Below are 17,224 nucleotides of genomic sequence, written 5' to 3' on the forward strand. Positions count from 1 at the left end.
GAAGTCCTTCCACTAAGACTAAGAACGTAGAGAACATGGACATCGTTCTGAAGTCCTCACTAAGACTAAGAACGTAGAGAACATGGACCCGGTTCTGAAGTCCTTCCACTAAGACTAAGAACATAGAGAACATGGACCCAGTTCTGAAGTCCTTCCACTAAGACTAAGAACGTACAGAACATGGACCCAGTTCTGAAGTCCTTCCACTAAGACTAAGAACATAGAGAACATGGACCCGGTTCTGAAGTCCTTCCACTAAGACTAAGAACGTAGAGAACATGGACCCGGTTCTGAAGTCCTTCCACTAAGACTAAGAACGTAGAGAACATGGACCCGGTTCTGAAGTCCTTCCACTAAGACTGGTGAAGATTCTCAGTCATCAGGTCATGGTCATTCCAAAAAAAGGTAAAAAACAAAGCAACTGGACTTGTTTTCCGTAGTTGAAGATGTTTCACTTCCTCTCAAGGAAGCTTGAGTAGTCTGGAGTAATGATGAGCATCAAGCTTTATACCATTACCAAACAAAGGCCTTGTAATGGCTCAGACAACATGCAGATTGGACCGAAACTGGTCCACTCCTCTGTAACGAGGAGTCGTTAGGGTTGTTATTGGCCTGGCTTAAAGGAACGATGTTTTGATCACCTGAATGAAGGTGAGAATTGAGGTGATGATTAGCCGGAATTAATCCTATAGCTGTGTTGTAAGTTTTTGAGAGTTGGAACCCGAGGCCTCCTCCTCTGTTTAAGGTTGTTTTTTCTCTCTTAACGTAGATGGCTGGAAGCCATCTACGTTAAGAGAGAAAAAACAACCAAAATTAATTTGTTCAGGATTATCTTCGACTGTTCTAGTTAAACTATTTTACTGAAACATCATTAGTTCAACTTTGGAGTTCAAATGTTTCTAATATTTGCTTTTAGTTTCCAATTTCCTGTTTTTTGTTTAATTTTTCCTATGTTTTATTCCTACTTGCTTTTATTCTGTTTTTATTATGCTATGTTTTAATCATGTAAAGCACTTTGCATTGTCCTTGTACTGAAATATACTTTACAGATAAATTTGTCTTTGCTTCTACATTTCAATCTCATTAACTGATTCAGAAAACTCTGACAAACATACACTTTGTCCACAACATGCAGCCTGCTGACATTAATGAGCAACCAACACTGATAACAAATAAAACCTTTTAATGTATATTCAGTTGGGTTTATATTTCCAGAGTACAGACAGATAAATACAAGAACAACATCCACTTCCTGTTTTCATTCAAGTAAAACAAACACTTCAGTGCTTTCTGAGCAAATGGAAGATTTCTAAAATTACCAGCATGAAAGTTTAGTGGAAGAATAACATCATGCAGTTCAGTATATTGCAGAGAACTTTGGTTTAATGTCAAAAACAACAATAATTTAGAAAATGTGTGGAGCAGAATCTGGAACCACTTTAACATCCTTCCTGTTTTCGACACGTTGCTGAAAAAGCGAGTTCATCTGATATTAGATCATTAAAATCTGTGCTTCTTCCTCGGCATCCAAGCACAGCAGCAGCTTGGAGTTACATTCAACAGTCAGAGAGAACGTGGCTGAAAGGAGGTTCCCTTTAATTCTGCACCAGAGTCCAGAAACAAACCAGCAGCTGCATGGTTCAACAAACTCATGCAGAGAAACACCAAAATAATAGAAATCAACACAAATCAATTAAATTTAATGCAAAGCTTCACTTTTATGGAATGCTTTTATTTTGAAACATCCATGCCTTGGCCTGATGGGACCTGCAGCAGAGAGAGGAGTTGCTTTCTGGGCCCTTTGTTCCTCGCCTCACAAACACAAACATGACAGTTCAAGTTTCAGTTTTTAATGAGTCTAAAGCTCGTTAGGAGTTAACGAGCTCTCCACTATTACTAAACCTGATCTACATGTCAGAGATTCACCTCAGGACCAACAGCAGCTCAGCCAACAGTATAAAATACGACCAACAGGCCTCTAAAGGAATACATCTGAATACCTGTACAGCCCCGCCCACTGACACCTTAAACTCTACAGGTGAGGCTCCAACTTCCATCTAAACTCTTCAAGATGAGAATAAAGTAATCAGATTCTTTAAAGACCTCAGAGAGACCTGAGGTGTCGACTGCAGGTCTGTGTGGATCCTACCAGACTCAGAAGAACCTCGTTTGTTCCCAGAACATCAGATTCTGGATGTTATTCAAATCAGCCAATTAGAGCCTCCGGTTTCCTCTGAGCTCTGATTGGACTGCTGGAGGAACCTGGAGAGAACCCACGCTTAGACCAGGAGAACATGCAAACTCCAAGCAGGAAGACCTCAGAGAACAGCCCCCCCCCCCTTGATCAATCACATCAATATGTGGATATAAGCCTGTAATAAACCAACTTTTGGTTCAACGTCAGCCAAGTGCTGCAGTTTTACTGTAAATATCATAAAACACAAACATTATTACACCTAAGTCAATAATGTGTGCACAACACACACATGCAGAGCAGGAAACGGCTTAAAACCTTCACAATAAGAGTCCAAATGGCTTATTTCTCACATGTATCAGAATAACATGAAACACCTGCAGCCAGATCACCTGTATCTGTAACCTAGTCATGACCATCAGGGTGCACCGAAATGACATTCTGGGTCATTGTTGATACCCGATATTATGATTGCTGCTAAGGCTCATAATCAATACTTACTGATGATATATAGATTATATATATTTTCCACACCTCTGATATTGCTTCTCTGCTTCAGTTCAACACAAACTAATTTCACCATCATTTCCAAACCACTGGTTATTAATAGCGGCCCGGTTTTACTTACCGATACTAACCAGCCCAACATCGGCCGGTACCGACGTCAAACCCGATAAATCGTGCACCCTCAGCCTGGTTGTATGTTCAGCATAAATTGAGTAAACTCTGTATCCGTCATGTGATCTTATTGTCCTAAACAGTCTTCAGACCACGTTCTGCCTGCTGCTGCGGTGTGACATCATCACTATGATGTCATAAGCTGGAGGTGCTTTTGCAGGTGATGCAGGAGTTTACGTTGCTGTTCCAGGCCGACCATGTTTGAGATTTTAATCGTCAACGTAAAATGGAAGACGGAACCTGATTGGTTCATTTCTGAAACATGCTGCCGTCTGATTGGTCGGTAGCTGCTGTGATTTATTATTGCATCTGTAAACATGTTTTCTTCACATTCCAGAAATCTTTAGTGTCTTCTCTGTCTCCCATCAGTAGTCAGAACTCCTTCAAAGTAAAATGTCACTTCCTGTCTTAGTTCCGTTTCAGGTGACTCCGCCTCCTTCACACCTCAGAAGAGCAGACTCCGCCTCCTAGTTGGACTGTTAGCTGGAGAAGAGAAAATGTGTCAGATCAGAAACTTGAAACACACCTGCTTCTGTGGCTCCGCCTCTTTTAACACCTGAGAGGAAGTTCAGACCTGCCCTGTCGCCATGCGTCTCACCAGGAACCCGAGGTTACCTGGTGACCCACCTTGATTCTCGGAACAGGTTCTTAAAACGTGTCTTGTCCAGTGGGCTGTTTCACAAAACCACGATAGAGGGTTAATCTGGAATTTTCCAGATATCCTGGCTGAATTAAGCCTGGATTCAACTATCTGCTGATTCATTAAGAACAAACATAGCGCCCCTCAAGTGCACAGAACTGATATTCAATCTCTCAGACCCAAAAGGTAATACTATACAAAACACAAGGCTCAGTGACTTAACTGTTAATCCCTTAAAACTAGTGGGTTTTAGGAACAATCTCCACCTGAAATTAGATATCTGATATAAATTAAGTACAGCTCCAGATTTATGATTTTTTAAATATAAATTTAGGTTTTGTGTGACACTACGGCATTAAAGAATATTTTTCAAGTAGAACCACAATTACAAATGTCTCTATTTCTGATTTATAGGCGAGTAAACTAAGGAAAAATCCAATTTGCTTAGCCTCGCCTAAACATTTTCAAGATAAACATAACAAAATTACATAAAAACTCATAAAAATATAGGAAAAGCCTCTGACTTTACAGATCCACATCTTGACAATAGCTGTAGCAAATCTGGACTGAATCAGCTAAAGCATATTTGTTTCACAAAGGTTTTAGTGGGCAGTGTGAGAGGCGGACCTCAGATTTTGGCTCAATTTATCCAAACGTGCCAAAACCAAATGTGTTTTTTACCTTATAAAAAGGCAGCAGGTCACATAAAAGTGCTGATATCCATATTAGGATGCCTTTTGCACATGAAAAAGCCTTTAGTATTAAGATTTACCCTGTTTTTCATCAGCATGTAACATTGTGCACAGCACAATGATAGACACTGAAAGAGGAGAAAAAAACATTGGTAATCAGTCACAGCTGCAGCTCTTTAGAAAGTGCTTGTGTGGGCACAGCAGCAGCGAGGGAGAGTTTTGTCAGCTCCTGTGCACGTCCATTACAAAACTAACAGCTGTGTGTCAAAGGTAGGACTCTAGTTTTTAACACTACCAACCTTGGAGGGGGGTTGGGTGGTGGGGGTGACTTTTTCTGAGAAAGTTAGCAATGTTTGATAGACAGTTAAATGGCATTTTGTGTGCTTAAAATGCTGTAAACCTGTATTTGTGGGGAAAAAATAGGGACTTGTTTTATAAAATTAAAGCATCCTCCTTGGAGGTATTTAGGAAAGAAAAAACTTGACTGTTTCTGACCTACTTTTAAAGCCTGATAAAATAGGCGTGGCTCTGCTTGGCCCGAGATCCGGCCAGGCAGGTTTAGGGGGTTAAAGAAAACAATGTTATTTGATATATTTTACAATGAATAGGTAATATCATTACATATATCAGGAATCCTATATTAATGTAATTTCAACTGAGTCTATGCTGCAGACTATAATCTTGCCTGCTCCCAGCAGACATAATATCGGTTTAAATAATACTAATTGTTGCACAGGTTCTGATTCAACCATTAATTGTTTACACTGTTCCCAAATGCTAAGATAACTTTCACAAACCTTAGCTGGGATGCTGCTGCAAACCATACATATTGCATAATGTATTAAGCGTTTTCTTCATATTCTATCATCGTGTCTTAGGTTTATAGGCTGGATTAAATTTTTTCCACTGTCAACTTTTTCCTTTGGTCAATATTTACTCTGGTATTTACCCATATCGTTTACTCTTGGCGTTTCTTTAGAATTAACTTTAGCTTAGACCGTTTTGCTTTTTTTCTTCTAGTCTTCCTTTTTTCTCATGACTAGAAATTGTGTTTAACTTTCCATGTGTTTGCCACCGTCACAACTGAATATCCCCATTGCGCGACACTAAAGGAACGAAAGTTACTGCTGTAACTACGGTTCCATGAATCCCGGATGACCGCCAGAGGTGGTGTTTCAAGCACTAAATGATCATTCTTGCGGATGCGTAGGTCGAGTACTAATGACAACAAAGTCACCTGTGACCTGCCGGGGACCCACATGACTCTATATAGTCACCCTACATTGGTGCATTGGTGTTTTGAGATCACTGCTATGTGTAGCAACTTTTCCCAGTGGAAGAAAGTTGCCCCCTGACAGCCACGGCCTATTTGGATTGTTTGTCTTTGAGTTATTGTCACTGACAGTGGGCAATCTATTCCACCAATAAAGTAAATAAGTATACTTAAGGAAGGGCTTCTTGAGCTACTGAACATTTCTCAGGGCAGAGGTTTATATTGGGGTGTCTAACATGAGGGGTCAGCATATGTTTTTCCAGATAGTGTACAAGTATTGGCTGCTGTATTTTGTAGTTTATTTTTGACACATTTTTAAGGTGGGTATTTTGTATTTTATTTGGAAATACATTTTGATGTATTTGTGCCCATCCCTGCTTGTAGAGTGGCACTACACTCCTGCTGGCAGTGGCTGGTCCTGCAAGGCGTAAGCCTTGGAGATCAAATCCACAACCCAGTGTGCCAGTCGCTGCTTAGAAAGTGCCTGACCTTTCCGTGAGCCGGCGTAGCAAACAAAGGCTATTTGTCTTTCGGAAGGATGCCGTGACATTGATATATGCCTCAAGGGCACGAACAGGGCACAGTGGTTCGGAGGGGCATCCAGTGTCCAACCGAGCAAGATGGAGTGGCCGGTTACCGCCTGCCGCCAGTAACACATTAGGAATAAACGCTGCAGGATTCCACCGGCAGCAGGGCTCGGCCATCGACAGAGCCTGCAATTCACCCACACGCTTTGCGGAGACCATCGCCAAAAGGAACGCTGTCTTCAGTGAGAGCCATTTGAGGTCTGCTGACGCCAGGGGCTCAAATGGGGGGGATGGAAGAGCCTCAAGCACCAGAGAAAGGTCCCATGCCGGTGCCACCGGGCGGTTGGGTGGATGCAAACGCCGAGCACCTCTCATAAACAGCACAACGTCCTTGTCTCGGCCCACTGTGCAACCATTCAGCCCGACATGCCGACAGGAAATGGCAGCTACATATACTTTTAAGGTAGATGGAGACCGCCCCTGATCCAGCAATTCCTGCAGGAAGGTCAGTGTGTCAGAGACTGAACACTGCACCGGGTCCTGCCCTTTATTACGGCACCAGGTCACAAAGACCGCCCACTTGTTAGCATCGTCTTTATCAGTAGATTATAGGAAAAGCTGAGTTTCAACAATTAAACACCTTCTTAACTACGACCAGCAGCTTTGATGTTCTCCAGTCTGGTTTCCTCACCACAGTACAGAGACCGCCCTGATCATGGTGCTGGTTCTGTTGGACCTCAGAACCTCAGTGCTGGTTCTGGTGGACCTCAGAACCTCAGTGCTGGTTCTGTTGGACCTCAGAACCTCAGTGCTGGTTCTGGTGGACCTCAGTGCTGGTTCTGGTGGACCTCAGTGCTGGTTCTGGTGGACCTCAGAACCTCAGTGCTGGTTCTGGTGGACCTCAGTGCTGGTTCTGGTGGACCTCAGAACCTCAGTGCTGGTTCTATTGGACCTCAGTGCTGGTTCTGTTGGACCTCAGAACCTCAGTGCTGGTTCTATTGGACCTCAGTGCTGGTTCTGGTGGACCTCAGAACCTCAGTGCTGGTTCTATTGGACCTCAGTGCTGGTTCTGTTGGACCTCAGAACCTCAGTGCTGGTTCTATTGGACCTCAGAACCTCAGTGCTGGTTCTGGTGGACCTCAGAACCTCAGTGCTGGTTCTGGTGGACCTCAGTGCTGGTTCTGGTGGACCTCAGAACCTCAGTGCTGGTTCTATTGGACCTCAGTGCTGGTTCTGGTGGACCTCAGAACCTCAGTGCTGGTTCTATTGGACCTCAGTGCTGGTTCTGTTGGACCTCAGAACCTCAGTGCTGGTTCTATTGGACCTCAGAACCTCAGTGCTGGTTCTGGTGGACCTCAGAACCTCAGTGCTGGTTCTATTGGACCTCAGTGCTGGTTCTGTTGGACCTCAGAACCTCAGTGCTGGTTCTATTGGACCTCAGAACCTCAGTGCTGGTTCTGGTGGACCTCAGTGCTGGTTCTATTGGACCTCAGTGCTGGTTCTGTTGGACCTCAGAACCTCAGAGCTGGTTCTGGTGGACCTCAGAACCTCAGTGCTGGTTCTGGTGGACCTCAGAACCTCAGTGCTGGTTCTGGTGGACCTCAGAACCTCAGTGCTGGTTCTGGTGGACCTCAGAACCTCAGTGCTGGTTCTATTGGACCTCAGTGCTGGTTCTATTGGACCTCAGTGCTGGTTCTGTTGGACCTCAGAACCTCAGTGCTGGTTCTATTGGACCTCAGTGCTGGTTCTGTTGAACCTCAGTGCTGGTTCTGTTGGACCTCAGAACCTCAGTGCTGGTTCTATTGGACCTCAGAACCTCAGTGCTGGTTCTGGTGGACCTCAGAACCTCAGTGCTGGTTCTATTGGACCTCAGTGCTGGTTCTGTTGGACCTCAGAACCTCAGAGCTGGTTCTGGTGGACCTCAGAACCTCAGTGCTGGTTCTGTTGGACCTCAGAACCTCAGTGCTGGTTCTGGTGGACCTCAGTGCTGGTTCTATTGGACCTCAGTGCTGGTTCTGTTGAACCTCAGTGCTGGTTCTGTTGGACCTCAGAACCTCAGCGCTGGTTCTGTTGGACCTCAGAACCTCAGTGCTGGTTCTGATGGACCTCAGTGCAGCATTGATGCTGTGGATCACTCCATCCTGTTAGAACGCCTGGAGAACTGGGTCGGCCTCTCTGGTGCAGCTCTCCACTGGTTTAAATCCTACTTAAAGGACTTTTAGTGTCAGCAGGTAATTTTACATCAGAGATGACAAAAATCACATGTGGGGTTCTCCAAGGTTCCATCCTGGGTTCCTCCTGTTCTAGATCTACATGCTCCTCTAGCTCAGATGATAAACATCATCAGCTACCATCACTATGCAGACGACACACAGCTCTACATCACCATGTCACCAGGTGACTATGAACCAGTTCAGCCTCTGAGGAAATAGAAGAAATCAATGCAGGAGGAGACTAAATGTTCTTTAACTGAATAAAAACAAGACTAAGAACGTAGAGAACATGGACCCGGTTCTGAAGTCCTCACTAAGACTAAGAACGTAGAGAACATGGACCCGGTTCTGAAGTCCTCACTAAGACTAAGAACGTAGAGAACATGGACCCGGTTCTGAAGTCCTCACTAAGACTAAGAACGTAGAGAACATGGACCCGGTTCTGAAGTCCTCACTAAGACTAAGAACGTAGAGAACATGGACCCGGTTCTAAAGTCCTTCCACTAAGACTAAGAACGTAGAGAACATGGACCCGGTTCTGAAGTCCTCACTAAGACTAAGAACGTAGAGAACATGGACCCGGTTCTGAAGTCCTCACTAAGACTAAGAACGTAGAGAACATGGACCCGGTTCTGAAGTCCTTCCACTGAGACTAAGAACGTAGAGAACATGGACCCGGTTCTGAAGTCCTCACTAAGACCAAGAACGTAGAGAACATGGACCCGGTTCTGAAGTCCTCACTAAGACTAAGAACGTAGAGAACATGGACCCGGTTCTGAAGTCCTTCCACTGAGACTAAGAACGTAGAGAACATAGACCCGGTTCTGAAGTCCTTCCACTAAGACTAAGAACGTAGAGAACATGGACCCGGTTCTGAAGTCCTCACTAAGACTAAGAACCTAGAGAACATGGACCCGGTTCTGAAGTCCTCACTAAGACTAAGAACGTAGAGAACATGGACCCGGTTCTGAAGTCCTCACTAAGACTAAGAACGTAGAGAACATGGACCCGGTTCTGAAGTCCTCACTAAGACTAAGAACGTAGAGAACATGGACCCGGTTCTAAAGTCCTTCCACTAAGACTAAGAACGTAGAGAACATGGACCCGGTTCTGAAGTCCTCACTAAGACTAAGAACGTAGAGAACATGGACCCGGTTCTGAAGTCCTCACTAAGACTAAGAACGTAGAGAACATGGACCCGGTTCTGAAGTCCTTCCACTGAGACTAAGAACGTAGAGAACATGGACCCGGTTCTGAAGTCCTCACTAAGACCAAGAACGTAGAGAACATGGACCCGGTTCTGAAGTCCTCACTAAGACTAAGAACGTAGAGAACATGGACCCGGTTCTGAAGTCCTTCCACTAAGACTAAGAACGTAGAGAACATGGACCCGGTTCTGAAGTCCTTCCACTGAGACTAAGAACGTAGAGAACATAGACCCGGTTCTGAAGTCCTTCCACTAAGACTAAGAACGTAGAGAACATGGACCCGGTTCTGAAGTCCTCACTAAGACTAAGAACCTAGAGAACATGGACCCGGTTCTGAAGTCCTTCCACTAAGACTAAGAACGTAGAGAACATGGACCCGGTTCTGAAGTCCTCACTAAGACTAAGAACGTAGAGAACATGGACCCGGTTCTGAAGTCCTTCCACTAAGACTAAGAACGTAGAGAACATGGACCCGGTTCTGAAGTCCTCACTAAGACTAAGAAGGTAGAGAACATGGACCAGGTTCTGAAGTCCTCACTAAGACTAAGAACGTAGAGAACATGGACCCGGTTCTGAAGTCCTCACTAAGACTAAGAACGTAGAGAACATGGACCCGGTTCTGAAGTCCTCACTAAGACTAAGAACGTAGAGAACATGGACCCGGTTCTGAAGTCCTCACTAAGACTAAGAACGTAGAGAACATGGACCCGGTTCTGAAGTCCTCACTAAGACTAAGAACGTAGAGAACATGGACCCGGTTCTGAAGTCCTCACTAAGACTAAGAACGTAGAGAACATGGACCCGGTTCTGAAGTCCTCACTAAGACTAAGAACGTAGAGAACATGGACCCGGTTCTGAAGTCCTCACTAAGACTAAGAACGTAGAGAACATGGACCCGGTTCTGAAGTCCTCACTAAGACTAAGAACGTAGAGAACATGGACCCGGTTCTGAAGTCCTCACTAAGACTAAGAACGTAGAGAACATGGACCAGGTTCTGAAGTCCTCACTAAGACTAAGAACGTAGAGAACATGGACCCGGTTCTGAAGTCCTTCCACTAAGACTAAGAACGTAGAGAACATGGACCCGGTTCTGAAGTCCTCACTAAGACTAAGAACATAGAGAACATGGACCCGGTTCTGAAGTCCTCACTAAGACTAAGAACGTAGAGAACATGGACCCGGTTCTAAAGTCCTTCCACTAAGACTAAGAACATAGAGAACATGGACCCGGTTCTGAAGTCCTCACTAAGACTAAGAACGTAGAGAACATGGACCCGGTTCTGAATTCCTTCCACTTAGACTAACAATGTAGAGAACATGGACCCGGTTCTGAAGTCCTCACTAAGACTAAGAACGTAGAGAACATGTACCCGGTTCTGAAGTCCTTCCATGGCTCCCTGGATCTCAGAGAATAGACTTTAAAATCCTTCTGTTAGTCTATAAATCCCTGAATTAGCACCTAAATACATCACAGACTTGTTATCAGGGCATCAACCATCCAGACCACTCAGGTCTTCTGGCTCCAGCCTGCTCTGCAGAACCAGAACCAGAACCAGACATGGAGAAGCAGCATTTTTATTTTCCCATGTTCTCTTTTGTTTCTACATTTTATTCCAACTTGCTTTTATTCTGTTTTATTTTCCTATATTTTAATCATGTAATGACTAATGACAGTAGAGGAAACCAAGTTCTCGTTGGCCAGAGGGGTGCTACCAGCAGAACCCTGTGCCCTTCCTGGCGTACCCTTAGGAGAGTCTAAAAAAGCAGGCTGAACGGTGGAAAGGCGTAAAGGAGGGTCCGGGGCCAGTCGTGTGCCTGTAATTCCAGGACATTGATGTGTTCCCTGCACTGCCGCTGGGACCATGTCCCTTGTGCCATTTGGCCCCGCCAGGTTGCACCCCAGCCCGTGGAGGATGCATCCGTAAACACAACTTCCCGACGACACGGGAGGGAGCCGAGCGGGACCCCTGTCGTCATAAACGCCCTGACCCTCCACTGGGACAGAGACTGAAGACACTGAGGCCCCACCCAAAGTCGTCTGAGACGATGAGTGTTCCGTGTGGAGTCCAGACCGAAGCTGTTCAACCACATCTGGAGGGGCCAGACAGCAGTCCCAAGGGCACTACGGCGGATGCGGCTGTGAGCATGCCCAAAAGGCGAAGATACCGCACAAGAGGTGGTGCCATGCCACGCCTCAATTCTGGGAGGATGCTCAATACGCTGTTCACCCGCTGGGGTGACGGGCAAGCAGTCATCGACACAGAATCCATGGCTCCCGTATATACTCCCCCGAGGGACAACTATAGGAGAACTCAACACGAGCAGCAACGCTACTGGTGAGTAAAAAGAGCCACAAAATTACCGTGGTAAATCAACGCGAGCAGTAAACTACTGCTGAGAAAACTTACCAGTTCATGTCGCGGCGACCGCAAATCTGGTAAGGTGAAAGCAGCTTGTGCAGCCGCTGGAGGGCGAAACTTACGCGCAGCTCCGACCAAACCCGGTCACGGGGCTACCAGCAACAAGCAGCTAGGCTAGCATGTGGTACACACAGAAGCAGTCAGCTTCACACGACCAGACCTGCGCGCGAGAAGAACGAAGGGATTGAACGCCGAGTGCCACGTGACTACATAGAGCAGGGGTGTCCAACTCCAGTCCTTGAGAGCCGGTGTCCTGCAACCTTTAGATGTGTCCCTGGTCTGACACGCCTGAGTCAAATAATTAGTTAATTAGCAGGACTCTAAAGAACCTGACTGCATACTGAGGAGCTAATTGTGCTATTTGATTCAGGTGTGTGGGGCCAGTTTCAGGACACCGGCTCTCGAGGACTGGAGCTGGACACCCCTGCTCTATATAGTCAGGTGGGTCCCCGGCAGGTCACAGGTGACTTTGTTGTCATTAATACTCGACCTGTGCATGCGCAAGAATGATCATTCAGTGCTTAAAGCACCGCCTCTGGCGGTCATCCGGGATGAAATAGAACTCTTATTTTTAATGTCTTAAAACCCAAACAATATTTGTATTAATAATTTCTGATTTTTTTGGAATACAAGTCACATTTATTTAGAAATTTATTTCACACAATCCAAGACTAAAAACTCACATTTAATCTGGTATGTGAATTTATTCAATTACAGAACTGCATTCACAACCGGCTGAATAACATGGAACATACCTGGGAGGCTGAATGAGGTAATTAGCATAAGCAAACAACAACTCCAACCGGGAAGGTTCTTGCCAGAGCATTTCAGCGTAACGGCTTGTTAAACTGAAATTAGACCGTTAGGTTAAGCTAACACTATGACACGGATGTTTGAGAGCAAACATCTGGGTGGGGGTGGGGGTGGGGGGGGCATTTACCTGAGTAGTCAAACCTCCTGAGGCTGGGTTGGGCTTCATTAAACAGATAAAACCAGGATGCTCTGATCACACTAAATCAAGCCTAGTGTAGTTGTTATGCCATCAAAGCCATTAACAAAATTCAGATTGAATTGGAGGCTAAATAAGTTTTACAGGAACCAAGGGTATTTCACATCCAAAGCAGAGACAGCCACGCAGCAGGGGTGACTCTGCTGTTGAGCCAGACCCCTCCCCACAGAGGATCCCTTCAGACTGCACCTCTCAGACCCCTTCAGTATTCTGAAGGGGAGAGAGGCTGGCCTGGACCAGCAAGCCAGGCAGGCCTCATGTAGGGCTCCATGGCGTTCTGTGACACTCATCTGCCCTCGCTTCAATGGAGCAAAAAAGGGGGAAATTCCCGTAATCTGCGGAGCAGAGGACCCGACTGAATTCGGAGATTCGTCGACCCGACCGAAGCCAAGTTGCACGCTGACTTCTGTGCAACCAACCAAGGAGTAAAGAATGCCGAAACAGCTTTTGTTTATTTTTGTTAGCTGTTGCAGGAAAGTGGACGCGAGACGGCGGATCGGTCACCTTCCCTCACCAGGCAAGCTGAGGGATCAGAGGCTGCATGGAGGATGTCGGCTCAGGCCTCCGATCCCCACCACATGTCTGCTGCTGCTAGGCCGCAGAGCCGCAGGCTAGCCCGCTGCTGAAAGGATCAACGCTTTCACTGGACCGCTGCTTTCCTTGGATGGCCATAATGAACCGAACTCTCACGAGGACCCGACAGGTCGGGCAGAGAAATGAGCAGGGAGAGTAAATGGTTCATTTGGAAATGTTTGTGTAATCCGTTCACATGGTGTTTTTAAACAAAAAGAGCTAAGGGGCGTAGCTCATGCTAAAATTCTGTATCAGGTCATTGCTGATATGATTCGAGTGTGTTTTTATGGTTATAACAAACGTCATCTCCACAGGGGTTTCATACACTAATGGTATATCAATGTTTATGTTAACCAGCTCACTCATTATGGCTAAAACTAATGCCGAAGTTTTAAAGTCAGTGCTGAAAATCCGCTAGCCAAAATGCTAGTTTTTCAACAAAAGCCATTTCAAGCATAAGGCTTGTTCGTTTCGCTCCGCTATCGTTTGATAGTGCTATGAGCGTCATTACCGCATTAATATAGAATACTAATGTCGATTTAAAGGCATTTTGTTTAACTTTAGGAGTAGCGACCGATCACTGCAGCAACCCCTTCCTTCTGGAGGTATAATCGCATTGATTGATAAAATCGAGCGTCCCTAAAGTAATGATCTTCCTTAGCAAATCATTCTTTAAAATTTTATTTCCTCAAATAATGTTTTGTGTAACTCGGGATTTGCATTGTGAATGGGTTGAAACACATGCCAAATGTTGTTCTGAATTTGTTAAGCTAATTTAAGCTCATTCCATGTTCTTTAATGTTCTAAATTAGTTAAGATAATTTAACTCCATTCCATGTTCTTTCAGTAATTTCCGCAGTGAACCAGGATTCGCTGAATTATTCTGATTATGACCAACCACTTTTGTTTTGTTTTTGCATATAAATAGTTCCTTAGCTTAGCTGCTTTTTATCTTCATTTTGCTTAGTAGTTTTAGTTAAGTTTCACTAGCCTAGTAGAGAGGATTTATTGATTGAAATATAGTGTTAATTCAGATAAACAGCATTCTATAGTGATGTTCTCTGGATGTTCATTTTATTTCTGTTATTAAATTCTTGAACTTGAAGAAGTTGTCCCTCCTTTATTCTATATGTGTGCAGAGTTTGGTGTTAAAAAGATTGCTAGTGCTCAAATTCATCCCTTTCAACCATTGTCCTGATATCAGCTTAAGAGCTGATTATCACCAGACAATACTTAACAGAGTTATTTATTAAACATAAAATAACTTTAAAAAATTTTACAAAGTCAATTCAAACTTGATGAAACAAGATTTGGACCCATTTACACTTTGAAAACCAAGGTCTGTTTAATGATCTTAGTGCTTTGAATTAAGATGGAGCCATATCTTTGCTTCAGCAAATTCATTGTTGAGTTTTCCTTTGGAAACAAAAATTGAAGCTACAGCTAAAGGTAAACCAATCATTTGATTACAGTTTTGGTGTTGTACAACCAAATGTTTTGTTAACCTTTTATAGGTCAGATTTTTTCTGAAAAGATTTCCTGTGGAATCTCACATGGCGAGCTACCATCGATACATTAACGTTTTTATGAAGAAGTACCCCTGCCTATTAAGTTGGTAGGAACTGCGGACTTTGAATGAACTGTCTTGGACTCACTTTTGAACATATTTGGATTGTTATTTTTCTTGTTGGACTGACAGGTTTTATAACTACACTTGTTCTTTTTTGCAGATTTGTCTGTGTTTATTTATTTATTTTAGTCTTGATTTAAATATAATCTGTTTCCCCCTTAAAACGAATCTTTGTTGTCAACAGCATCCAGTATGAAGTTGGGCTCCTCCAGGACCTAGACTTGGAAGTTAAACTATCCCATTTAATGTACAAAAACAAACAGTAGCTTGGTAACTAGCTGTATCTCTTATGCTGGATTTCTAAATTCGGCTTTTATGAAACAACCCTCAGAACAGCTCGACAGGTGTGTCAGGTGGTTACCTGGATCAGGTGCTGCCGGCGGCCTCATGCTTTCCTTTTCCAGCTGAATCTCCGACAGGCTGAAGATGGACGCCGCTGAAACGTGCAGAGTGACCATGTGACATCAGTGTGACATCACACACAGGAGAAGACATGCTGGTCATACTCACTGTCAGGAAGTGACATCACTCTTTTTCCAAGGTTACTGAAGTAACAATGTTTCATGGACTCGTCTGCAGAGATCCTCTTCTTCCCTTCGAACTAAAGTTTAAATGAACACAGCTTCATCAGAGCTGCGTTCAGGGTCATCCCATAGAAACACTGTGAGGCGTTCACTGACCTGCAGGAACTTTGACAGCAGCTCCACTCCTTCACTGCTGAGCCTGGAAACAGAAACAGGGGATGGTATTCAGCAGGTTGGTGCTTTAATGATGATATGAACGCAGAGCAGACGGCCATGTTGGGTCTCTGAACCGGCCATCGGCTGCAGCCGGGTGTCTCAGCACCAAATTTATATTTTACTGCATGAATTTACGCAGACAGGGAGAAAAATCTGCTGTCTGCAGCAGCTTCAGAGAGCTGGAGGCTTCAAAGAGGAAAAAGTAAACCTGAGCGTTGAGTCAGTCCAGCTGCAGGATGTGAACACCGTGGAGAGACAGAGGGTCGCTTGTTGGTTCAGTCCTGGTTCTGTGAGTCATTCCAGAGAACCTGCTTCACTTTCTATGCCTGTGTGGATTATTTGGGTCGGCATCAACACCTGGTGTGTATTCTATGTAAAAGCCTCTTTTAGAAAAATTTAACATTAGCCAACCTTTGACATGTTCATACCAGCTACTATTACGGTTAGAGCGCCCCCATGTGGTTGTGTAGAGAGTGCACCTCCCCTGCCGGCTCCCCCGACGGCATTATGAGCTCTGAACAGTTTTATTACAGCGTTTATATCAAACATTTGTAGGAACGGACCCTGGTTTGAAAGACTTCTACCTAACGAGCTCTGAGGAGAAATCTGAAGCTGAAAAAGGATATTCAAAAGGTTTTAGCTGGGGGGTAATTAAGTGTACCTGGGGGGTAATTGAGGAAACCTGGGGGCTAATTAAGCGTACCTGGGGGGTTAATTAATCATACCTGGGGGGTAATTAAGCGTACCTGGGGGGTAATAAAGCATACCTGGGGGGTAATTAAGCGTACCTGGGGGGTAAACTAAGCGTACCTGGAAAGTATTTAAGCGTACCTGGGGGTAATTAATCATACCTGGGGGTTAATTAATCATACCTGGGGGGTAAATTAAGCGTACCTGGGGGTTAATAAAGCATACCTGGGGGTTAATTATTCATAACTGGGGGTAATTAAGCGTACCTGGGGTAATTAAGCGTACCTGGGGTTTAATTAATCATACCTGGGGGGTAAATTAAGCGTACCTGGGGGGTAATAAAGCGTACCTGGGGGGTAATAAAGCATACCTGGGGGGTAATTAAGCATTCCTGGGGGGTAATTAAGCATTCCTGGGGGGTAATTGAGGAAACCTGGGGGCTAATTAAGCATACCTGGGGGCTAATTAAGCATACCTGGGGGGTAATTAAGCATACCTGGGGGGTAATTAAGCATACCTGGGGGGTAAATTAAGCATACCTGGGTAAATTAAGCATACCTGGGGGTTAATTAATCATACCTGGGGGGTAAATTGAGCGTACCTGGGGGTGTGGTTGCTCAGTCGTTCTGCTCTGTACTGAGGAAAGTTAAAACCCACAAACTCTTCATTGGACGTGATTCCAGGCCAGCTCCGCTCTGTTGGAGAACCTTCAGACAAAACAAACAACTTCTGTGAG

At 44.7% G+C, this 17,224-nt stretch overlaps 1 protein-coding gene across 2 annotated transcripts in view; it reads right to left on the reverse strand.

Moving 5' to 3' along the window:
• Positions 1 to 17,224, reverse strand: part of LOC105922826 (cyclin-dependent kinase 16-like) — a 173,266-nt gene that overhangs the window by 146,984 nt on the left and 9,058 nt on the right. Inside the window, exons 13-17 of one of the 2 annotated variants that reach the window (XM_036143413.1) lie at positions 17,090 to 17,195; positions 15,739 to 15,781; positions 15,569 to 15,659; positions 15,420 to 15,494; positions 1,164 to 3,355 (exon numbers count right to left, since the gene is read on the reverse strand). In XM_036143413.1, the coding sequence (XP_035999306.1) occupies positions 3,318 to 3,355; positions 15,420 to 15,494; positions 15,569 to 15,659; positions 15,739 to 15,781; positions 17,090 to 17,195 (353 nt within the window). In that variant the 3' untranslated portion in view covers positions 1,164 to 3,317. Of the gene's footprint in view, positions 1 to 1,163; positions 3,356 to 15,419; positions 15,495 to 15,568; positions 15,660 to 15,738; positions 15,782 to 17,089; positions 17,196 to 17,224 lie in introns of those variants that run through there. The other variant, XM_036143416.1, reaches the window with a different exon arrangement.

The sequence above is a fragment of the Fundulus heteroclitus genome, chromosome 1, assembly GCF_011125445.2.
Source record: "Fundulus heteroclitus isolate FHET01 chromosome 1, MU-UCD_Fhet_4.1, whole genome shotgun sequence".
In the NCBI taxonomy this organism is placed as follows: Eukaryota; Metazoa; Chordata; class Actinopteri; order Cyprinodontiformes; family Fundulidae; genus Fundulus; species Fundulus heteroclitus.